At 34.3% G+C, this 26,584-nt stretch overlaps 1 protein-coding gene across 1 annotated transcript in view; it reads right to left on the bottom strand.

Moving 5' to 3' along the window:
• LOC119607436 (protoheme IX farnesyltransferase, mitochondrial) overlaps positions 1-25,225 on the bottom strand; it is a 38,066-nt gene extending 12,841 nt beyond the window's left edge. The window contains exons 1-3 of the mRNA XM_037961325.1: positions 24,971-25,225; positions 24,683-24,917; positions 16,197-16,883 (exon numbers count right to left, since the gene is read on the bottom strand). Of these exons, the coding sequence (XP_037817253.1) occupies positions 16,197-16,883; positions 24,683-24,917; positions 24,971-25,045 (997 nt within the window). The 5' untranslated portion in view covers positions 25,046-25,225. The remainder of the gene's footprint in view (positions 1-16,196; positions 16,884-24,682; positions 24,918-24,970) is intronic.
• Between the last annotated feature and the right edge of the window lie 1,359 nt (positions 25,226-26,584).

Genomic DNA, 26,584 nt, shown 5'->3' with positions numbered 1-26,584 from the left:
ACACTTAACTCAGTAAAGGGTGTCATATACGCGCCATTCTTAATGCATGTGCCTGAAAAACAAATTGTTGAAGAGATGAAAGATCAAGGAGTGACAGAAGTTTACAAATTCACTAAACCCAGTGAAGACGGTAAATCTCGCATTCCAAGTGGAAAAATGATCATAACCTTCGATTTATATCGTTTACCGCAATCAGTTGATGTTGCTTGGTACAAATACAAAGTAGATTATTACTTTCCGAATCCCATACGATGCCTTAACTGTCAACGTTTAGGACACACACAAAAGCGTTGCCGTGGTGACGCTACTTGTCCTGAATGTAGTCTACCCCCCCACGATAAGGAAAAGTGTCAGCGTACTTTTTGCACAAATTGCTCTGGAAAACATTCATCTTCGGACAAAAACTGCCCTAGGTATCTCCAGATGAAAGAAATCTTAAAAATCAAAACAATAAATTACTGTAGCATTGGCGAAGAACGTAGAAAATATAGAGAAAGCAATCCAATAATAACAGCTAGCGACAATACATATGCAAATATCACATACGAAACACCTAAAAAGCGAAAAGAGGCGAAGAATAACGAGAATAAGCAAAAAGATCAAATTTTAGACATCACCACTCCACTAAGTAACACTAAAGTTAACGAACTCCTAGACACACCAAAAACATCAAAACCTAAACCTATAACAACGAAGAAAGTTGAAAATCAAAAAGAAAAATGCAAATCTAAAGAAAACAATGATAACAGAAAACAATGATAACAAATGTAATAAAACAGAAACAGCTGATTCCTCAAATAAAAACTTTAGAACGAAAATAATGCATTGAATTCTAATAACACATTTATTTCCCCTATTTCATCAATAACTCAAACACTAATAAACTTTTTTGGGAATTCCGGGATTTCTAATAAGAAAATTCGAAATTTTTATTTAATTTTGGATTTTGAGTAAAAAAATCTACCTAACTGTAAAATTTCATCAAAAAATATTCATAAATAAAATTTTTATTGCAATTTGAAAAATTTGTATCTTCGCAAAAACTGAATAAAAAACATTTTTTAATTTTTTTTAAAAAAGTATTCCGCGAATTTTTTAATTTTCAAAAATTATATACAGTTTTGAAAAATAGACAAAATTACCTTTCCATTGATATATAACATGCCTACCTAATGTTTTTTAAGTGACAAATTAATTAGGGAAAACTCAACATCTTTTAGAGAATTTACCTAGTACTATTATTTTCATCCATACATTTGTTAGGCATGTTTTACTACCTAAATTTTTATGAATTTTTACAGCCACTTTTTACGATTAATCTTTTATTCTTTATCCCTAAAAAAAATTAACAAGTATTTATTTTATATAAAAATAGTCTTTATTTATTTTTTTTTTATAAATTAATATAATTTTGTAAAATAATCGGTATCACAGTAGTCCATATCTAAAAGATAAAGTAAATCTTTAAATTCATGAATATTTTCAAATGCTAACGTTTTGTAGCAAATCCAACGTTTCCTTATAGTAGATAAAACAGGATCAGAAGATAGAATCAGATTATTAAAAATATCTTCATTTTGAGACTGCCTAGAACACTTCCTTGAGCTAAACTGATGAATATGCTTAAAGTCTCTATTCCTCGATTCTTGGGGTTCTTCTGTAAGCTCTCCTAAAGGCAGAATATTATGTTCTATGATGACCTTTCCATGACATAATATCTTGTGAACTGTAGGTGTCATTTCTTTCCAGGGATATAATTCCAAAAGTAATTTAGAAACTTTTGTAGAATACTCTCCAAATTTTGTTGCGTTCACTTTATGCTTGCTATTTATCGCCATTAGAATAATATTGACCTTTTGCAGTAAATCCATACTAATTCCGGTTATTTCGGAAGTAGTTTCAAAATGTTTAAAAAAACGTCTAGCGGTATTACCATCGTTTGTGCTTCCATATCCTGTGAGTGGTTTATCAATATTTAATCCCATCCGCTTTTTAAATTCCTCTTGAATTCTTCGTTTCTCACTGGCTCTCATTTCCATTAACTCCTTATTGTTATTTGCACTTTTGTTTGCATTTTCCGGTATGCTTCTGTACTTTAAATCATATGCTAAATGTAGAAAATGTTCCAGAAATCGTATGCGAGCATGTAGGGGGGATATTCCAAATTGTAATGTTTCCTCATTTATTGATCTTTGCTTGGAAATATTCGAAAATTCTGATTTTTTATCACCACATATGTAGCAGTACCAAGTAGATGATGTTCCTGTAATGGCATTTCCAACTTTCCCATCAATCATTGTAAGTTTTAAATCATAGGACATGTTAAACGAATAATTTTCTATTTCGATTGTTATAGGTTCCAAGTTTTTAATTTCTGCTTCAATACGATTTATCAAATCTTGCGTTGTTGTTTTGGATTCCTTTATATACTCAAAGCTTATTGGCCTACAAAAAGCTTTGGATCCTGGAGTCGAATTCTTCCAAATATCATCGAAACTGGTTGATGGAGAATCGCTGTCAGCATACTTTCGAATTCTTAATGGAACTAGCGATGCCATAAATACACTTTTATACTCGGAAGATGATTCACTTGTGTTGATTTGTTTATATTCCGAGAGTGCTGATAATCCATCACATCCCCACTTACAAATGAGTTGAAGATCACAAGAATTTATTTTTTTTAGTTGGTCTGAAGAAAAGTCAGAAGCAATCCTTAAAGCAGTATTTTCGAGTAGAGCGCCGAGTCCAATAACAGCCTTCCGATCAGTTATTTCAATAGGAGGTGGTATAATGTTTTTCTTCTTTTCATTTATTTTGTCATATGATGGTAAAACATCCACTCCTTTTTCAGATAGCGCCTTTCTTAACGTTATGTAGTTATCACGACTTAATCCCAGCTGCAACATAAGCGCAATAGCTTCTTCCTCAGTGAACGTTGTATCAGATGATGGTGTGGGTATACTCTTTACAATTCTTTTCAGTCGTCTTGGTGATGCGGTTGGAAGAATATTTGCAATTTTTATGGCATCCAACTCGGGGGAGTTTTCCAGATTTTTCCTACCGAGCGCGTCCCCGGGTGGCGGATAGGGGGTGGTGATGGACCATCTGTCCTCTCCCAGCTTTAATTTCACTTAAGCTGAGGGAGGGCAGATTGTCCACCACCTGGGAATATTATATTCCCCGCGGACCAAAAAACTGGAAAAAAAAAAAAAAAAAAAACAAATATGGAAAATAAAAATAAAAAGATAAAAGTTACGGTGCAGGGCCTAAATAACCCAGTACCGGCGGCAAGTGTTGATCTACTCGCGAGTCACGTGTCGTCGTCATCCTGCAATCGTGAGCAGAATACTACTACGGAGGTGGGTACCTTGGCCTCCGTGGCGGACAATGCGTCAAGTGTACAGCATGCCGCTGGCAAAAATATAGGGGTGAAAGAGAAGGATGTACTCGGAGAGAGCTCTAAGCTACCTCAGCCTTTAAATATAGGTGAGGGTTCCGACTCTGAATCCTCAGATGATAATAATAATAATACCATTATAGCAAATCCCAAAAAGGATGAAGTAGAGCAAATGGTGAAAGAGGTGAGTGATAGCATAGCTAAACTACCTATTACTAAGAAAAGACTTTCTGGAGCACAGAGGAGGAAGTTGAAAAAGATGCTTCAGGAAATCATAGTTAGTCAATCCCACGACACTCCAAAGGAATCGGACTCTCTCACAAGATCTGAGGCAAAAAGGATCAGGTCACCCGAGGAGTTGACAACTGAGAATAAGCCTAAGAAGAAAAAGAGCTCCCCGTCTTCTAATACACAGTCGAAGCCAAGCCATACTTCACTCAAAGGAATCTCAAGTGAGAATCCTGCGAGTAAGGGTGACAACGCCAAGCCAGATATTCCGAAGATGAACACGTCGGCGAAATCAACCTCGAAGGTAAGGGAATCTCAAAAGAAGCCCCGAAAAACGAGGAAGGAGAAGCTAGACGGAGGAAAAGGTAAAGAGCCGCCATCTTACGCCAAAGTTGCCAGAAGTAGGCACCGGGACGATCTCTGCTATGCAGTTTACGATGCCGGTAATTCGACAGGCAAAATTCCAATAGACCAACAGAGTAAAATAGAAGACCTGGTCAACAATAAGATAGTGGACCATGCAATAGCTTCAAAGGGCAAACAACCAATAGAGAGCGAGAGCTGCGAGTTCAGCATGGGCGTGATGTTGATGAGGTTGGCATCTCACCAATGTGTTAGCACCCTAAAGAACTTGGTGGAAAGTATCCCTCCTCCCTGGGACGGCGCTAGGCTGGGACTGGCAAAGAAGAGCGAGCTTCCGGTGCTCCTAAAGTCCACTGTCTACATAAAAGGATGGGGCAGTAAACTGGCTAATGAACGTATACTGGAAATTCTTGGAGGTCAAAATGCTGAGCTGGCCGTGGAAAAATGGGATGTCTTTTACAGGAAAGAAGAACCTGAGGGAACTTTATTTGTAATAGGTATCGACCAGAAATCCATGGCTAGTCTTGCCAAGAATAAAGGTAGGGCTTACTTCGCCTCTAAATCTGTCATATTCAAAATTGGGAAGGTGCCGATTGGAAGGGCTGTTACAACAAGCCTCGAAAAGGACACTAAAAAACCTAAGACCACAGTATCCACTACTGATAACGTTGAGGAGTCAAATCCTAAAATCGAGGAATTTACCATTAACTCGCCAGAAGAAAGTGTAGTTGCCCTTTCCAAAATTGGGAAGGCGCCGATTGAAAGGGCTGTCAAAACCGGCCCCGACAAGGACACTAAAACACCTAAGACAGTACCCAAAGCATCATTAGCAAGTACTAGCAATGTTGAGGAGTCAAATCCTAAAAGCGAGGAGGAAATCACTCACCCGCCAGAAGACAGAACAGCAATGCTCTCCAGAATTGGGAATGTGTCTATTAAAAATACTGCTATTCCTATGCCTGATAAGGACACCGCAGTGCCATCAACAGTACTCACTGCATTAATAGCCACTTCAGGCTATCCGGAGGAGTCAAATCCAAAGAGCGAGGAGGTGACCACCAACTCGCTGGAAGACAGTTAAATGGATGACCATGATTGAGGTTATCCAAATAAACCTCCATCGGAGCGAGACAGCTACCAACGCTCTGATGGCTAAAATCAACACAGGTAAAATACATATAGCTTTAATCCAGGAACCTTGGACGATTCGCAACAAGGTTTCTGGATTAAATCACGTTAATTTCCAACTTTTCTACGCTGATACAGGATCTCGCCCGAGAACATGTATCTTATGTCACAAGAACTTATGTTTTCTCCTCTCAACAGGATTATCAACATCGGATGCAACGGTGCTGAAGCAAGGTCGAGGCAACATATACCTTGCATCTATTTACCTGCCTTTCGATTCTCCGACCCTACCACCAACGTCGGATCTGATGAAACTGGTTGAAGAGGCACAAAGGAAAAATAAGAAAATTGTAATAGGTTGTGATGCCAACTCGCATCATGTAGCTTGGGGTAGTACAAACACCAATCGCAGGGGACAAGCCCTCATGGATTTCTTTAATACTAAAGACTTGATAACATTGAACTTAGGTAATAAAGCTACCTTCGTCAATAGAATCAGAGAAGAAGTATTAGATATAACTATATGTTCAGAAGAGCTTATAAACGAAATTCAGGATTGGAGAGTTTCGGACGAGCACTCCTTTTCTGATCATCGGTACATAAGATTCAAAATACTAAGGCCACCACCAAAGCCGATAAAGTTTTGGAATAAGTCTAAAACTAATTGGACAATGTTCGGGGCCTTACTAAAGAACCGTTTAGGTCAGGACACTTTTCAATGTCGAAATAAAGAGGATATAGATGCCAAAGTGGAAACGTTCACAAGTGCCCTGGTTGAATCGTTCGAGGACAGCTGCCCTCTGCGAGAGCGGAGATCTGCCCAGGAAAAACCCTGGGTAACTGGGGAGATCCGGAACCTTGGGAAGACTCTTCGCAAACTATTTAACCGGGCACGGCGTAAAAAGACCGCAGTATACTGGGATGAGTATCGTAATAAACTTGGTGAATATAAGAAAATCGTTCGAAGAGCCAAACGAGACTCCTGGAAACTTTTCTGTGAACAGGTAGATAGAGTAAATGAGGTATCGAAGATAAAAAAATTCCTATCCAAAACTCATGTCCAACCGGAATCTATGATCGATGACACGGGCAGGAGGCTTGAGGATATGGAGGAGACAATGAAACTCCTAATGGATTCTCATTTCCCACCCGGTATATCGAATAACATAGATGAACCGATATTGGAGGAAGGGGAGGGTAACACGGAAATAGTTATTACAACTGACATGGTTAAAGGGGCAATCAAGAGCTTTGCTCCCTATAAAGCTGCAGGGCCGGATGGAATTTTCCCGGCACTTTTGCAGATGGAGGCGGGACTGGTTTCCGTACATCTGTCACAGATATTCACTGCATGCTTAAAATTGGCATATACCCCAGTTAAATGGCAGGATGCAAGGGTAATATTTATACCCAAACCAGGGAAACCTAGCTATGCGACACCTAAGTCCTATCGACCGATAAGTCTTACGTCCTTCCTACTTAAAACCTTGGAACGGATAGTCGATAGCATGGTTAAAAGCAGCATACCATACAATGACCTTAAATATAAGCAGCATGCTTATGTAAAGGGACGATCGGTGGAGACCGCTTTAAATGAAGTTGTCCACTACATAAGTGAATCTTTCGATAGCAAACTGTATACACTGGCAGTATGCATTGACATCGAAGGCGCTTTCAATAACGTGCACACTGATACCCTTATCCAATCCCTAGACCAGTTTTATGTTGACCGGGTGCTCCGTAACTGGATCAACTACATGCTAAGGAACAGATGGATAAGCTGCGAGATGTACGATATAACTATCAGGAAAAAGGTATTTCGCGGTATACCACAGGGTGGCATTTTGTCACCTTTACTCTGGGTCACCACGATTAATAGCCTCCTAAGGACCCTAACCGAGAAAGGACTTAGACCTGTCTGCTATGCAGACGATGTCGTAATACTTTTAAAGGGAAAGGATCCAAATTACTTGTGTAGAAGAGCTGAGGAGGCTCTGAATACGGCCTTGAGCTGGGCTCAACCGAGAGGCCTCAATGTTAACCCGGCGAAGACGGAAATCTGTCTTTTCACAAGAAAGACAAAAATTTCTACATATACTGAACCTTGCTTCTTGGGCAAGAAGATACCGGTGACAGACAAAGTTAAGTACTTAGGTGTAATACTTGACCGGAAATTAAAATGGAGACACCACATAGAGGATAGGATCAACAAGGCACATCGGTGCTGGGCGATATGTAGGAGAACCATAGGCATGAAATGGGGTCTTAGTCCTACTATGACAAATTGGCTTTATAAAAGTGTAATTAGACCAATTCTAGCTTATGCTTCAATAATCTGGTGGACTGCTTTGGACAAAAAGTGTAATATCAAACTACTACAGGGAGTTCAGCGTACATGCTGCTTGGGTATAAGTGGTGCCATGTGTACTACTTCAACCAAGGCTCTGGAAACGTTGCTAGATATTCCACCCATTGAAACATATATAAGATATGAGGCGGCGCTTACAGCCGAACGGCTCTTTACTTTAGGCGAACTGGCCAAAAACGGTTATAGGACACGTCATCAATGTATACTGGACACATTGGAAGGTTATACACATTCATCGGACGTGCCTGATCGCATACCAGACACTGAATATGTCGGAAACTTTGAAACGCTAATCCCAGATAGAATGTCTTGGTCAAGCGGAACATTAGAGCAAATACCAGTAGGAATCCGTTGCTACACGGATGGCTCTAAATTAGGGGACAAAGTGGGTCTGGGGTTCTATATTGAAGACCCAGAAACAGAAATATACCACCGTTTACCTAATCATAACACAAGCTTCCAGGCAGAAGTACGAGCAATAACGGAATGTGTAAATTGGATTAGAATAAATATGGCGCCCACAGGGCTTAATATATTTACCGACAGCCAGAAGGCAATTTGTGCGATATCAGGTGATAGAATTAAATCTAAGACCGTATTGGATTGTAAGAAAGCTTTAACTGAATACTCTCCCAGAGGTAAGGTTCACATCATATGGGTACCAGGCCACTCGGGAGTAGCCGGCAACGAAAGGGCGAATGTAATAGCTTTAAAGGGAAGGGAGCTCGATGTAGTTAACCTGACAAACGCAAAACCATTCGACGCAACAAAAGCTGAATTAAAAATATGGATGAGAGAATCCCATAAGGCCTCTTGGAATAATGAAACGGTGGGTAGAACCACAAAGATTCTATGGGGTGACCCTGATGAGAGCAAGACGAGAAATCTTCTCAAAATGAGCAAGTCTGAGGTTAGTATGATGGTACGTATTCTCAGTGGACACACAGGATTACGAGCACATCTATACAAAATTGGACGTGCGAATTCAGACGAATGTAGAGCATGTGGAGAGGACAGTGAAACTCTGGAGCACTTTCTTTGCCATTGTCAGGCATTCGTCGAAGTTAGATCCAAGTATCTTGGAAGTGATGTTATTCCAGAAATAACATTCTTAACCAACACCGATTGGAAGATTCTTAGGAATTACGTCCAGGAAACTGAGTTTCTGAACATGGAAAAATAATACATTCAGTGAACAATTTTTTTTTTTTTTTTTTTTTTTTTTTTTTCTTGAATTGGAGCGCACAACAGGCCCGATAGTGGCCTAGGTGTATTTCTTCGGATTTGATGTAGTATACATCCTCCTATCAACCTACCTACCTACCTACTATGGCATCCAAAGGCTGTTTTTCTTTTCTTAACATTGCTTTAAAAGTGTCCGAAACTTCTTCGTTAGATAAGGTTTCTAGTGAAGTTGATAACCTTTTCCTCTTAGATTTTGAGCTCAAATCCTCATACTGCTTACAGGGAGCACCAACAGTTGATACGCAAATAGCAACTTCTACACATTCATCCAGCCAATCAGAAAATTTCGATCGAAATTTAGCAATGGAATACCGAACACTCTTCAGTTTTATATCAACTGATTTTATAAAATTTTCAATTTTACATATATCAGTTTTATCCACTTTATTTTTATGTGCAGTTTCAATATATTTCAATAAGAAGTTCACTTTATCTTGAAAAGGAGCTGAAGAGTGTTCAAATAAAATGGAGCACAAATCATTTTTTTTTAGTACGATCGCCATGGTTAGAAAATTACAAATAATTACAAACAGATATAAACCTGACTTATATATTAATTACAGGTACTTAAATTAAATTATTTTTTAAAGGGTTATGATATTCTACCTAATATGTCTAACGTATCCTTATGTAATGAATTTTTCCTCAATAGGTCACTTTAATAAGCTACCTATTAAAGTGACCTATAGGGGTAAAAATCATTACAGTTTAAAAAATAATACCTGAAAATTTTTTAATATATGTAACAAATTTAAGAGTTAACGTTATGGATGAAAATAATAGTGCTAGGTAAATTTTCTAAAAGATGTTGAGTTTTCCCTAATTAATTTGTCACTTAAAAAACATTAGGTAGGCATGTTATATATCAATGGAAAGGTAATTTTGTCTATTTTTCAAAACTGTATATAATTTTTGAAAATTAAAAAATTCGCGGAATACTTTTTTTAAAAAAATTAAAAAATGTTTTTTATTCAGTTTTTGCGAAGATACAAATTTTTCAAATTGCAATAAAAATTTTATTTATGAATATTTTTTGATGAAATTTTACAGTTAGGTAGATTTTTTTACTCAAAATCTAAAATTAAATAAAAAGTTCGAATTTTCTTATTAGAAATCCCGGAATTCCCAAAAAAGTTTTAAAAAATCCCAAAAATGGGATTTTTTGGTTTTTTGCCTATTATATCCATACCAGGGGCGGGGTTATCGAAACCCGTTACAAAATGATTAAGAACATATTGGGTCATATAAAACTTTTCAAAAAGTATAAATTCTATATACATCTTCTTAGAAACTTTTTAGATAACTTAAAAAGAAAAAGATACTTTTTTCCCAAAAAAATGGCAAAAAATCGCCTTTTTTTAATTTTTTAAATTAAAATGCCTATAACTTTGGACTCAGTCATGATTTTTACATAATTCTTTCACTGCTTGATATATAAACTTGTTGTTAAGCGAATAAAAAAAGAAATGGCGAAAATCGGGAATATTTGGACCCGCTATTATCAAAAAACTAAAGTAAGAACGGTAAAAATTTTAAAATTTTAATTTTTAAATCGGAACTCAAATGAAGAAATAGGATCGTTTTAAAAATTTAACATAGCCGAGGTGTCCTAATTTGAGGACCCCCCGCCGGGCCCCTGGTTGGCCTATAAGGTCCAAATTCAAAACCTAAACTCGACAACACCTCCTCTTTGTGCATACCAAATTTCATTAAAATCGGATTAACCGTTTAGAAGTTACCGAATTATTTCCCTCTTTTTTTTTTCCTATACCACTGTGCATACCTCATAGACAAATCAACATAACCTCAGTATACCAAGTAGTTGCAATAGAAGTCAATCTAAGTTAAACGTTAACAGTGCTCTCATTTTATATACCACCATGCCAGCATATCTCTATAAATGAAATCTCCAACATCATATCATCTATTACCACGCCATTGCTGATTTTTGGCGACTTTAGCAGCTGGAACACGATCTGGGGCTCGACAAATAATAACAATAGAGGGATCTTAATGGAATTTAATGATGGTAGCCCAACCCACTTCTCCACCCATAATACTTACTCCCATATTGATCTCTCGCTTTGCTCGCTCCCCTTTGCATCCTGGGATGTACTTAATGACTTACATGGCAGCGATCACTTCCCTATTAAATTAATTCTAAAATTGTCAGAAGAAATCTTCAGGCCTGTCAAAGCTAAGAAATTTTTACTACATAAAGCTGACTGGTACAACTTCTCAAATTCTGCAGATAAAGAGATCGCATCTCGTCAAATAACACAATCCAGCAACCAATTTGCCGCAACAGTGACTAAATGCATTCTTTCTGCCGCCAATTGTCACATACCACAACTCACATATAATTATAGACCAGCTAGGTCGCCAGTCCCATGGTGGAATGATGCTCTTGCTGATTATAGGCACCTTAAGATGAAGGCATGGCAAAAGTTTAAATCCGCTCCTCATCAAGAGAATTTAATTGCATATAAAAAGCAAAACGCGGTTTTATTTAATTAAGGAAAGCAAAAATTGTAAGCTTTAAACGTTTCACTGAGGATATAAATAGGGACACGCCCATCTCAACAGTTTGGAATAAAATCAACAGAATTACACGAGAATCATCTACTAACGTTATCAAGACCATTAACACACAGCATGAGTCAATCCCTGATCCAAACAAAATCGCTAACCATTTGGGTGAGGAATGGGCCAAGTATAGTTCAGATGAAAACTTTCCACCTTTATTTAACTCGGCCAAGAACTCAGTCAACTTAATAGTCATAAATAGCACACAATATAGGATTGCCAGTCAGCATGAAGTTCCAATTTGTTTGTCAGAACTAAACAACTGCCTAAGTAAAGTAAAGGGCACTACGCCAGGCTTAGATCGCATTTCATATCAAATGATTAAACACCTTAAGCATACATCGAAATTAAAACTACTAGAAGCCTACAACACTATTTTTAACAGTGGCGTATTGCCACACACCTGGAAGCTGGCAGTAGTAGTTCCCATACCAAAAAATAAAAATCCTGCAACGGTTGGTTCCTTTATTGCTGCAAGAATGTCTTGGTTTATGGAAACAAAAAAACTAATCGCTAAGGAGCAAGTTGCTTTTAAAGCCAATAAGGGGTGCGATGATGCACTGCTGCATATGGACTACTACATCACCAATGCCCTTTCTGCAAAAAACCATGTCACTGCTCTTTCAATTGATTTTGAAAAAACATTTCATAGAATTGGGTCACATGTTATTTTAAACGTTTTAAAGTCTTGGCCGATTGGTCCTAAAATATTCAACTTTATAAAATCTTTCTTGGCAAATAGACGGTTTAAAGTCAGAGTTAATGGAACTTTATCAAAATCATTTCCTCTAAGTAACGGTATACCACAAGGATCACCGCTGTCGGTAGTCCTATTTCAGATTGCTTTTAACGAAATCAGTAAAATTATGTATGTTCACCAGATTTTAGATCATTGTCTTTATGATTTATATATTTTTTGTAAGAAGAATGACAATAGTGAGACAACTGATATTTTAACAGGCCTCCTCCAAAAAATAAACAACTGGACCAAATATTCCGGGGCAAAAATCTCTTTAGATAAAACAAAGAAATTTCATATATGCCGTAAGCACAATTGTGATTCTAATAACTACTCAATACAACCTGATGGTACGAATATACAAAATGTAAATAAGCTAAAAGCCTTAGGCGTTATATTTCTTCACACAACTACAGTTGGAAAGAACACCTGCTTCAACTTAAAAACTCTCTGTTGCCTAGGGTAAACATTATTCGCTATTTATCACATAAGAGCTTCGTGCATATCAACACTTTGTCATACTTAACTAAAACTCTCGTTTTATCAAAAATAGACTACGGTCTCATTCTTTACGGCAATTCCTGCAAAACTAGTTTAAATATAATAAAACCAACTTACCACCGTGCTGTCCGGGCATGTGTATATGCCTTCAGAACCACGCCGATTAGCAATATGCTTGCTGAAACGAGTCTCCCCAGTATAGAAGACAGAATTTATGAGGTCAAAGCAAGGTATTTACCAAAACTTCTAAACAGTACCAATTCTGTCATTGACAAGGACATCACCTCTATTATTAATAGTAAAAAGCCAAAGAGAATAATTTCAGCGATTGCAAAGTCCTTTGCTCTGACAGAAGAGTTAAACTTGCAACATAAAATGTCAAAAAAAGTTATTAAGAAGGCGCCTTGGATATTCAATTACTCCAGTATTGATCTTTCTCTGTCCAAACTCAAAAAGAGTGAAACTTCCGATATTACCTTCCTCAGCAGAACAGAAAGATAAACTAAAATCCAAAGGATGGCACTTTTTACATACCGATGGCACCAAATAGCAAGACACCCTTCCGGCATATGCCGTTGTAGGCGAAGACGGTAGGAACCTCATCTTAAAAACTCTTCAAGACTACTCATCTGTTTTTATGGCGGAAGCTTGTGCCATATACCAGGCGATCCGTCTCGTCTTAGCTGAAAAAATGAAATGTATTATTTCCACTGACAGCCTGTCGGTGATGAAAGCTATTTTAAGCACTTTCAACAACAAATGGAACATTACCATCAAAATACGCGAGTTACTTATAGGAAACGAGAATAAGGTAAAAATTTATTGGCTCCCAAGCCACATTGGCATCCCTGGCAACGAAAATGCAGATTTGACTGCTAAATATACGTCTAGTGCCCCAGTAATTATGGATGCAATAACGGAGAAAATTCATATGTCAATGAAATCGCTAATTTTGGTCGGAGGAGTCCAATTTTTTGTGTGGACATATGTTTTGATGCAATACATATGTTTTGATGCAATACATTATAATCAACAATAAAATCGATTTTGAATTTTTGGTTAGTTAGGGCCGTTTGCGTTTCAGGTGACGATATACTTTCTATCACCACTGATAATGGTGGAGGGTTTAGTATTTTCTTTTTAATCCTTTCCATTAAAAGTTGTTAATTTTAAAAATTCAGAAAATCGTAGGAATTCTTTAAAAATTGCATGTATCCATATCAGAGGAGTTCAATATTGAGATTTCATAGCACGCGTGATAGGGTAAGAAAATTCTGCTGACGCTAAGTTGATACACATACACTAGTTTATTTCTTCTTCCTCTTATGAGCAATATCAGTTGGTTTGCTCTCAACTTGAAAAACAAAATCAAATCAGTTGCTGATCAGCACTTGTCAAAGCAAGGTCTGTGCGCAACTTTTTTAAAAAACACACAGAAATACAACAACAAAATTTTGAGAAAGCTGAGAAGAGAATGATAGAGAACAGTTGATAGTTTTTTATATATAGACTTTGATATACGCTGGCTGTCAAAATGCATACTAAATACTTGACAGTTAGCATATACTCTATTGTTTGTAGTCATTTTATTTTGAAACGAATTCTGATCTCTGCTGCTTTTCCAACACAAATAAAACTATGGTGGTCTATGGGAGTATGTGTTTGAGCACCACTGATCCATATGGATACAAATTAATGTTCAGGTAATGTTTTTGGTGTATAAAAAAAACATTGTCATTTGTATTCAGATGCTGATACGGTACAGACGTTGCTGAAATAAAAAAATGCATAGAAAAATAAAGGACTCTCAAATTTAATTTTTTTTAATAATTTCGATGATTTCGATATATGATTATGAAACCAATTCGACTACAATTAATGTATTTTTAGCTGCTGAAACCAGTTTTTCTCTATCACCCACCATTTTCTCGCAAAAGGCATCAAATATTTTGTCCATATCCCAGCAAAAAAAAGTAGAATCTTCACCTCAAATAACATACTTGAAGTACTTCCAATTTTGGTGAAAAATCTATTAATTTTACATTAGCGTGTCATTGGAGGGATGTTGTGCAATTTTGACTACTTTGAACTACATACGTCTAATCTCATTTTTAGAAGCAGTAAAAATTCGATATTTGGATGAGGAAAAAAAATAGAATTTTCACCACAAATAACATACTTCCAATTTTGGTGAAAAATCTATGAATTTTACATTAGCGTGTCATTGGAGGGATGTTGTTCAATTTTGACAACTTTGAACTACGTCTAATCTTATTTTTAGAAGCAGTAAAAATTCGATATTTGGATGCCAAACCACATTCTTTCAACGTCTTGCTTATATAAATTTCATGGGTTCTTCATCAAAGTTTGATGTAGTTCGAATATGTTATTTGTAGTGACTTTTCTACATATCTTTCCTCACTTTTAATGGAGATTTTCTTAAAACTTTAAAATTTGTTTAACAAAATTGTTAATACGAATATATGTACATACTAATGTTAAAATCATGCTTGTTTCACCTAAATATGAACCAGTTAATTATCAGTTGAACCCATGTATTTACTACTTTTTTGCACGTCTTTTTTGCTGGCTTATTGTTTCTACGGTAATAGTAGCACAAATTCAAAAAATTAGATTTTTTGAACCAGCCAATTAAAACTTGTAGCGAAAGGATTAACTGTATCTTTTGGCAATTATTTTTATACCCTTCATTTTCGTGAGAAGGTGTCCTTAAAGATGGGGTGTCGATTAAGCTATGTCCGTCTGTCTATCTGTATGTTTGTTAAAAACAATTTTCTGAAGGCCCCAGGTATCTACGGGATGCAAATCTTTAATAATTCTGTCAGATATGCTTTCGTGAAGTTTCCAATTTAAATCAGTAAAATCTGTTCATAAATAACGGTTGTCTTGGAGTCCGAGACAACCTCTGAAAATTTAAAATTGCGATTTTTCATGCATGTTGAGACAGAAATAATAAACAAGCAACAACAACACACATAAACAAACGGAAATTTTGTTATTGTACTTCCTTGTTTAAAAAAAACAAAGCAAAGAAAGAACAACACGTTACGTTGCACAGTGGGTTCGATGGCACCTAAAGTGGCAATTAATTCGGGGGAGCAAAAAATAAGACTTTTTGGTACTTTTTCGTTCTTCAAAAATTCCTTTTTGAATTTTCTATCAATTGAATCTAGAAACATGAAATTAAGCATGCAGAGCCCGGATTAAGTAAGAACCTATAAAATGGGACAATTTGGTACTTTTTTGTTCTTCAAAAGGGTACTTTATAAATTTTCTATAATATTAAACCTAGATACATGAAATTAAGTATGTAGAGCCCAGATTAAGTGAGAACTTATAAAAGAGAACTTTTTGAACATTTTCGTTCTTCAAAAGGCCTTTTTTGAATTTACTATAATATTAAAGCTAGAAACATGTAATTAAGTATGTAGAGCCCGGATTAAGTGGGAATTTTGCGTTTAACTGGTATTTTTTTATTTTTTGTAATAAAATTTATACTGACAGATATTTTAACACATCATGAAGAAGGATATATAATATTCGGTACAGCCGAATACAGGAATCTTTCTTGTTTATTAGGAAATTAAACATATATACATAATTTAGACAGAAAAACTCACCTAAATAACAAAAGTATCCATTTAAAGGTAACGTTTCCAGAGCAAACCAATAATTAGTTACATCTAACACTGGGGCAATACAAGAAAGGGCACCGATAATAAATGTATATCTTAAAGCTGTTCGTCTGCATAAGCCCGGGTTTGTTACAGCCATCATACGGTATCCAGCACGCGAATAGTCTGGTCTTAAGTTCCAAGATAGCGCATTAAAATGAGGGAACTGCCATGCATATAACAAACCAGCTAATATCCAAGCTCCCGCATCCAGACTACCACAACAACCTGCCCAACCCATTAATGGAGGAATAGCACCGACAGCAGATCCCACCCATGTGTTCAGTATTGACATTCGTTTCATTGGGGTGTAAATTGATGTATATAGGAAAAGATTGCCAAGTCCTAAGGCTGCTGTAAGGCCATTTACTCCAAAGTACAACATACTTAGTCCAGAAGCGGCTGAAACCACAGCAAATCCTACCGCATGTAACGGTGTCAATTGTCCTGTCACAAGCACCCGACTTTTCGTTCTTGACATTTGCGAATCGAATGGAACTTCATGGTATTGATTAATAGAATTTGCCGCTGCTGAAACAAGACCAGTACCTAAAGAACATAACAAAAACGATGCTGGATCAAATGGCGCCGGAGCCATGGCATATCCGCCCATTGCTGTTATTACCACAAGTGCTGAAATGTAAAATTAATAGGTATATTGAAAAATGTTCATTGTAAAATTTATTTTTTTTTATTTAAAAATTATCGATTACGAATGAAAAATATGTCCCATGGTGTAACAAATTAAAACAAATACACTTCTGTTTTTAGTCACGTATGATATCGCCATATTTTAATCCATATTTTTGGAAACAAGGTTCCAAATGCAAATATATTATTCCTTTTGCAAATATAGTATTCTCTAAATTGAACAGAATGACAAAAGTGTACTCCTATTTTTACAAAATCTATACCACTCTGAAAGCGTAGGAACGTCACATACAATCGTATGGAATTGCCCATATGTTTTGGTTGTTAGCCCATTCTTTAATTTCAGTTTTTTTTTTAATGGATGTCGAAATTAAAGTGGCATTTTACGAAATTAAAAGAAAATTAAATATAATTTATTTAATATTCTTTACAAAAAAAAAACACTATTGATGTTATATGTTAATATATTTCTTTACAAAAAAGTAGTTCGTTTTATCCAAAGATTCGTAATAACTGAGTTCGTTATAAGAGATGATTTTTTGTATGAAAATAGTTACCAAAATATCGGAACTTGAAAAATTGTTCGTAACAACCGAGAATTCGTTATAACAAAGTTCGTTATAAGCGAGTTTGAGGGCATTTTAATTTGGTCTTTAAAAATTTTAGCTTCGGGAGCAAATGCATATTATTACATTAATTTTAATTTATAGTTTTAACACTTAAATTATTGTAAAAGCATGGTGCTTAAACTCATTATTGTAAATTAGAATAATACATTACTGTTTAAGTGTACATATGTTTTTTGTTTAACCACATACCCGGGTATGTTTTTCATTTTTGAAGTGATATATCTCGAGATCTATATATCGTATCGGCTATGGACTATGCTTTCAGAGTAATGTTTTCTATACATTTTCCAAAAATTTGTTAGATATATTTATATTAAACCGATTTATGTCCGATTTTCTATTTTTACCTCGTATACAAATTACATATATGTCAGTTATCGGACAAAAATTAAGTTTCATTTTAAATTTTATGTTTTATTATTAGAATTATATATATTCTTGTATCTTATGAAAAAAATTTAACTAAACAACAAATTTAGTTTCAAATACAGAGTCTTGTGTCTTTATTCATAAATTTGAATTGTGATATATTTGTGGACCCTGTAACATTAACAAATATGGGCCGATTTTTATGAAATAATTTTTTTATTGCATATGACTTAGTAAAGTAAAATTATGTTGATTATAATAATTTTATTCTCATATAAACAAAAATATTTAAGTTTAAATTTTAAAATTTTAATTTTTGACCATGACTTAGCAATCTTTTTTGCAAAAAAGTTCCCTACTTATGAAAGCAAAAACAATTTCTTTAATGCTAATCGATTTTATACACCTTAATAAATAATATATAAAAAGTTTTGTTCAACTATCTTTCCCGGTCACTGAGTAATAGCTTCTTGAAGTAAAAATTTTACAAAGTAAAATTCTGCATAATGTACATTATACGTTATGAAGGCGTTTTTCTTTAGGTTTTTTGCCTATGATATTTTTGTTAATAGGAAAGCAATAAGAAAACTTAAAAAAAATGCTAAAATTTAATGGTTTATGATAAAAAACTATTTAATTTATATATACAGACATATTATTAAATTAGTTTTAATAATAATCTGAATTATATATAGAAATGTATAAAAAGATGAAATAGCCATATAAATTGTATGACATACCAGGGTATGTTGGGTATTGATGTACGTAATTTTGCTCGGGTATAGACAAGACGGTTAAAATACTTTCATTGTATTAAAAAAAAGTCTCAATAAGTATTAACATTAATATTGAGTTCTCATTTATGGTGAAGTTAATTAGGTGCAAAATTTACATAATAAAAGTAAGTATGTTTGTTTAAGTACAAATCGATTATTTGCGGTATTTTTCCTCTAAGTGTAAATCCTAATGATTTACTACTTTAGTTTACATCTTTGATGGAAAACTATTATTATTTCAACGAGTAAACCGCTAACTGTATTTAAACTTTGTTAGCCTCCATACTTAGAAAGTAGTAGTTGTTTACCTCTCGTCATATAGAAGCCTTAAAGAGCACTTCTTGTTGTGCATACATGCTTAAGGTAATATATAAATAAAGGAAGACAAATCTTCTCCTTTTATAAAACTAATAATTCTTTGTGTTTTATTCTTTTTGTGCATTTACACTGAACCATATCGGATTGACGCCGAAACATTGGTCGCTTCGAACCGAATAATTACATGCTCTTTTCGAATCGAGGATAAAACACTAAGAAGGACATACTCCAACGTATGAAAGGAAGACTCCTTGCCAAGGAATTTTGTTGGAGATTTCTTTAAGCCTTAATTTAAATAAGGTTAGTAAATTGATATTAAAGTGATTGTGTCAAAAGGAAAAAAGTATATAAACATACATAAATACATAGTATGTATATACGTGTGTGTGTTTTATAAAGAAAAAAGCAAAGAAAACAACAAGTGTCTATTGTCAAAAAAAGGGAATTAATAATTTATAATAATTTATTGTGAATTAATTTTAATCCCTATTTAATACATCCTTGCGCGATTATATTTTATACAGTACCTGTTGACAGATAGTGATCGGTACTTTTATAATCAAGGCTGCGTTTGTTTACATTGGACAACAGCCATAATTGATAATTAAAAATTGCATTTGTTTTTCGGCAAATTAATAAAAAATTAACTTTTCACTATTTAAAGAAAATTATTTTGGTGTTAATTTTTGAGTGAAATAAATAGTGATCAAAATAATTCGTGACTGCATTTAATGCAAGGTTTGTTCACACAAATTTAATATTAGTAATTGTGTTGTGAAAGATAAAATTCTTCTTCTTCCTCCTTTTACTAATTTATTGTTAGTTACCCTACGGTCGGTCGATTTGACTTTTAATAATTTGTTTGGAAAGTAACAATACAATTTCGATTTTTTGTGATTTTTGAAAGCTGCTTCCTATTTTTATAGTATTTTACCAAAATAAATCCAATCTTAAAATTGTGAAAAATGCCTTTGACAGCCCTCGAACGTTTCACTCGTGCCTCAGACGCCGTTATAAAATTTGAGGCAAACTTTAATAATATACGCGAGGAAGAACATCACGTGTACTACTTCGAAGTTTTGGAAAGTGAATTGAAGATGTGTTGGGAAAAGGTGAAAATTACTTTCGATAAGTGTTTAGACGATCTTGAACCTTCTGAAGACGCTGAGCCAGAAGATATTCAAGTGGCTGAAAGTAAATTCCAGAGTACCCTTAATGTTTATGCGCGATGTTCAAAGTCGATAAAAATTAAGATTGATGAATTGGAAGCAAAGACTAAGCCTAAAGTTTCCCATCATCCAAACAATGATTCAAATTTTGATAATGTTAGTCATAATCTACCTCTTCCGCCATGTGATACGGACATCTTCAACGGCGATTATCTCTCATGGCCTACATTTAGGGATCTTTTCACTGCTTTATATATTAATAACAGTCGGCTGAGTAATATCGAACGATTATGTTATTTAGTGAAAAGAACAGATAACGAAGCGAGAGAAATTGTATCTAAATGTCCGTTGACTAATGCTGGGTTTGATATAGCGTGGAAAAGTTTAAAAGATACATACGAAAATCCTCGAATGCTAGTTAATAATCAGTTAAAGTGTTTGTTTGGTTTAGAGACAATAACAGAAGAGACTAGTTCCTCTTTGAAAAGGTCGATATATGAGATTCCCACTCAAAATTGGGATCCAATTATCGTTTTTACTTGCATACAAAGACTGCCCTCTCAGACAGTGACACTATGGGAACAAAGTGTTAAGGACAAAACTGCCTTATCTTTATGGAAAGATTTGGACATGTTTTTGACCGAAAGAATCCAAACGTTAGATTGCATACGCGATCTTAAGAGTTCCAATACTGATAAGGAAGGCATTGAACGCAAGGAAAAGACACATGTTTTGAATACAAGTCCTACGAATGCTTGTGTTTTATGTAAAAAACCGGGTCATTTACTTCGTTTTTGCCGTCAGTTTGATAGAATGTCTATTACTGAGAGATTTAGAACGGTTAAAAAATTTCATTGCTGCATAAATTGTCTAGCTAACTCACATGAAGTTAATGATTGTTTAAGTGAACATCGTTGTTCTATTTGTAATAAGCGGCACCATACTTCACTACATCGGGATTCTTCAGCTTCGCAAAACTCTAGAAATGCACTTACTGAGTCATTAGATGACAACTCTTCTTTGGTTTTACGACCATACAATCACACTCCTAATGACCAACGACCTACTAACACGTCAACTGCATTGGTAGAAAGACCGACTACGTCAGGCACTATAGTTGAACGACAAGTATTTCATACTAGTCAAAATTATTCTACTCCTTTGGGTACACTGACTAGCAATGTACCTCCTACTTCATTAGATGACAATTCTAGTGTGGTTCTACGACCCACTAATCCAACTCCTAATGACCATCTGCCCACTTTGTCAGGTACAACAGCTGGAAGACCTACTACGACAGGAACCATTACTGAACAACAAGTATTCCATACTCGTCGAAATCATTCTGTTCTATTGGGTACAGCAACTGTCGACTTGATACACAATGGTTGTAGATATCAAGTTAGAGCTTTAATTGACCCTGCTTCAGAATGTACTATTATTTCTGAAAAGTTGAGGAAAAGATTCAAAATTCCAACCATTTCCGAAGCAGCGAAGTTTTCGGGCGTAAATGAGGAATTTTCGGCCATTTCGACGAAGACTTGTAATTTGATAATAGGTTCTAGTACTGATTCATCATTTTTATTAAACACTTCGGCATCTGTTTTGCCAAGCATTTCAGGAAATCTGCCTTCGGTTTCGGTTAATGCCGACAAATTGCCAAATCATCATTTGGCAGATTCGAATCCCTTCGGGAACAGACCCGTGGTATTATTATTAGGAGCTGATGTATACCCCCAGCTTATTTTACCCGGAATTAGGAAAAAAGTACTCGGATCATTATTGGCTCAAAATACAGTATTTGGTTGGATATTAACCGGTCCTGTAAATAGTATTATTTCATCTACTACGAAGGAAAGATATAGGCCAACTAAAAATAGCTACATTCCAACATGGAATCGTAATGAACCCAAATGATGTAGGAACTAGTTAGTTTATCAATCTGTAATAGAACCGCTACTAATTAAAATATTTGTAAATCATTATTTTTCATTTCGTCTACGACAAGGCACTACGTGCAAACACTTACTATAACCTTTTACGAGGTAATATTTAAATATAGATAATTCGAGATTTACGTCTATCCCTAACGCTGTATTAATAGAATCGTAAAAGATGGAAAGAAGAATTTTTAAATAATTTTACTATTGATCGCTTTGTATGGCAGACTTGTTGTTTCGAATTCCTAAATGATCACTATATATCAATTTACTTTACTAACCTTTTCCTAAATTATTTTTAATATAGCAAGAGTCCTAAGTGATTCAACCGGAGTCTCATCATGGCTCAACCAGAGTCTCTTAATGGCTCAACCAGAGTCTCATCATGGCTCAACCAGAGTCTCATCATGGCTCAAACGGGTCCATAATGACCCAAGTAGAAAAAACTGGAGTCTGATCATGGCTCATTTTAATTTGGAAAAAACAGTCCACGAGAGTCCTTCATGACTCGTCATTTATTTAGTTACAACACCTTAAGTGTTGCAAGGGGGCCGGCAATGTTTAAGTACAAATCGATTATTTGCGGTATTTTTCCTCTAAGTGTAAATCCTAATGATTTACTACTTTAGTTTACATCTTTGATGGAAAACTATTATTATTTCAACGAGTAAACCGCTAACTGTATTTAAACTTTGTTAGCCTCCATACTTAGAAAGTAGTAGTTGTTTACCTCTCGTCATATAGAAGCCTTAAAGAGCACTTCTTGTTGTGCATACATGCTTAAGGTAATATATAAATAAAGGAAGACAAATCTTCTCCTTTTATAAAACTAATAATTCTTTAAGTTTTATTCTTTTTGTGCATTTACACTGAACCATATCGGATTGACGCCGAAACAATGTTTGTATACAGATTATTTAAATACGTTTTTGGTTTAATGATATTAACAAAATTTATCTGTTTATATTTTATAATTACTTTTTAATATGATAACATGAAACTTGAAATTTTTGTTAATTGAAATATTATTTATATGTAAATGGACTTTTTCCATGGATATTTTGTTATTTAAAGTCCCATAGTTTGGGATCGGCTATTGTTTGTTCTTTGTGATACATTAGAATACGATATTGTCACCCCTATTCTGCATTTCAATTCGAGTCGAAATTTTTTCCTTTTGGCAACTTTGGTAGTCTGTATTTCGATTCGACTCTCCGCCACATAAAAAACAACTTGAAAAAACGAAGCTTTGATCGTAATGCAGAATACACTCAATCGTAAAGCATTGAAACGAAATGGAATTGCTTCTTCTTTTTCTTACGATTCAGTTTTTTGTTGGAATACATTTTTTCGATCGTAGCGTAACTGAATGCGTAAACGTAATCGAAATACAGACTAGGGGCGTATAACTTTGAAAGTAATTATTTCATTACAATAACTCGGACCGTTGTCGTTTCAAACAAGATATAGCATTCATATTATATTGCGATCACTTAAAATGTGAAATTAATAATATTTGTTCTAGTATTCACTAATTTAAACAACAAACAGTAACATACAGAAGGTGACAATGCCAATAACTAACTCTAATCATCGGATCTAAAATTTCTTCTTGTCCAAAATAATAAGTTTTTATTGGTAGCATTATTGTATACTGTATACGAAGGACTGGAAAAAATAGGGGAAAATTAAGTGACACATATTCAAAATATCTTATTCTTGAGTTAAAAAGTTTTTTGATAGATATCCCTCTCGCATGCCATTCTGAGACTATAAAGTCGTTAAAGGAAATTGTATAAGCTTTCTTTTGAGCACAAAAGACTAAGGTTAAATACTATATTATTTATACAAAAAAGCACCAGCCTATCTGTGCGAACAATAAAATTATGTAGGTGATCTACAACCATATACATAGTCTGAGAAATGCAGATGACTTTAGACTGCGATCATCAAATAACTCAACTCCGCACTTATTTAATTTATATAAAAGACTTAAACCATATGCCAACAAATATAAAAAAAGAAAGAAATTAATATGTTTTTAGAAAAGAATGTGTAGACTTTGTTTAAAACAATACAACTGTATTTTTATAGAGCTGAAAATTTACTTGATGATTAGCTAATAAGTATTAAAAGTATTAGTAATACTAATAAATAAAGGCTCATTTTAAAAAAATAAAAAACTAAAAAAAAAATATATAAAAAATGAAACAATTATGGAATAGCTATCTGAACTCCTTTGGACAATTTTTGCTAGAACCAATACGTGAAAAGTTAACTCATTTGAATAAAACCCTATATGAACAAAATATCCAACTTTGACCCCCTCTGGACCGATAGAGCTGAAAATTTGTATCACTTGACACGAAATGACCCATATATAAAAATTTATTAGAATAAAGTTTTCAAGAATACTTAGGTTCTAAGTGGATAAATAAACTACAAATCAATCATGAAATTTAGATTGAAATAAAAAATGTTGATTTTGGACCAAATGTAGTTGTATAAATGTATTTGTTAAAATTTCGGACATTAAGTCAAAAGTTCTTGCAAATATGGATTTTTAACTTATATACTCACATGTTAATCTGAATTTTGATAACTTCTTGTAATTACTGAGGAGCTTTCCCTTTTCTAAACTTGGACTAGGCTGCCAAACATGTCGTGTTACTTCAAGACTGTTTATGGTTGCTCCATCCTCTGTGGAAGATTTAATTTCTCCATCTTTAGTGACATTAATATTTTTGGAGTTTGTCGTATCTTTGGAATAAGAGCTAACGTCTTTATTAACTTTTTCAACACCACCTGCAAAGTTCTATATGAATTGATTAGAATGTTTACATAATTATAAACAAAACATTCTCTTACGCGCACTGACTGCTTATAAATGTTGTTTAAAAAATAAACATTTTGTGTTGATCTGTTGAGAACTAATTTAAACATAATTTCAATTATTTTATTAATATAAGTGAACAAATATTAAATAATTATATCATTCTTTAATTTAAAATTGTTTAGTAGCACTAATTATATTCCGATGGTAAATAACGTGGGAACAGTGGTGCCACATTTGAAGAACTAATGACATATAAAACAGGCAGCCAGATTTCTTTTAGCTCAAACATTGAAACCAGTACTGCCATTGTATACAGTATTTGCAGTTGATATACAGTGGAGAGCAAAAGTGTCCTCATGTTGCCTAATTTTCTAATAACCTTACTATAATTTGTTTTAGCTCAGATATGTTAACGAAAATTGACATGTTTAACCTATGTTCACAATGCTGGAGTACTCACTCTGCACCCCAGTAAAAAATGTTAACTGTTTAAAATATAGGTTGGAATAATTTCATTTTATTAATCTGTTGTAATATTAAAGTTTATGGCGTGTTTAAAACTATAATTTTTACCAGCAAAATTATTTATTTATTTATTTCATCAAAATGTAATATAAAAGCCACAATTAGCTTATAGTGATAAAATATTGCGAAATTTTGAGTAATTTTTAAAAATTTTAAGAAACTTTTCAATACATTAGTTTTATTTTTCCCATGCTTAGGAGGTCTGCGTACATAAGATTCGGGACACCCTAATGAGATTTAATATCGATATTTATATACATAAATAGATACATTTTGATGGAAAATTTAAGTGATCACAGATTTTTATTGTTATCCCGATTTTACAATAAATTTAAATTTTATATCTATATATATAAAAATGAATGTGTGTTTGTATGTTTGTTTGGACTTTATAGACAGCTGAACCGATTTTCACAGTCTCTTCCTGTATGGCTCAAAGGAACAATAGGCTACTTTTTACTTTACTTTAATATTTTAAGTGGGCGACGTGCCACGCCCACATACAAAATAAGTATTAAAAGTCGCATATCTCAGAAACTGCAAGAGCTACAGTCCTCAAATTTTGTATGGAAAACTTTGACATATATTTTCTAATCATCACATATTTTTATTGTTATCCCGATTTTACAATAAATTTAAATTTTATATCTATATATATATATATATATATATATATATATATATATATATATATATATATATATATATACATATATATATATAAATGAATGTGTGTTTGTTTGGACTTCTTTTGAATGAATGTGTGTTTGTATGTTTGTTTGGACTTTATAGACAGCTAAACGGCTGAACCGTTTTTCACAGTCTCTTCCTGTATGTCTCAAAGGAACAATAGGCTACTTTTTACTTTAATATTTTAAGTGGGCGGCGTGCCACGCCCACATACAAAATAAGTATTGAAAGTCGCATATCTCAGAAACTGCAAGAGCTATAGTCCTCAAATTTTGTATGCAAAACTTTGACATACATATGAACACATACGAATTAGATTAGCTATAGTGGGTCCATATACAAAATATATCTGAGAAAATATTACAGCTAGAGTCCTCATTTCTTTCGGAGACATTTTAGTATCAACATGAATGTTTAGGACAAAATTGGAG

Source organism: Lucilia sericata, unplaced genomic scaffold (assembly GCF_015586225.1).
Source record: "Lucilia sericata isolate MDLA Ls3-8-SP2 unplaced genomic scaffold, ASM1558622v1 Contig000695F_arrow, whole genome shotgun sequence".
NCBI classification, from domain to species: domain Eukaryota; kingdom Metazoa; phylum Arthropoda; class Insecta; order Diptera; family Calliphoridae; genus Lucilia; species Lucilia sericata.
Note: the sequence above shows the minus strand (reverse complement) of the source record. Positions and strands in the feature narration are given on the sequence as shown.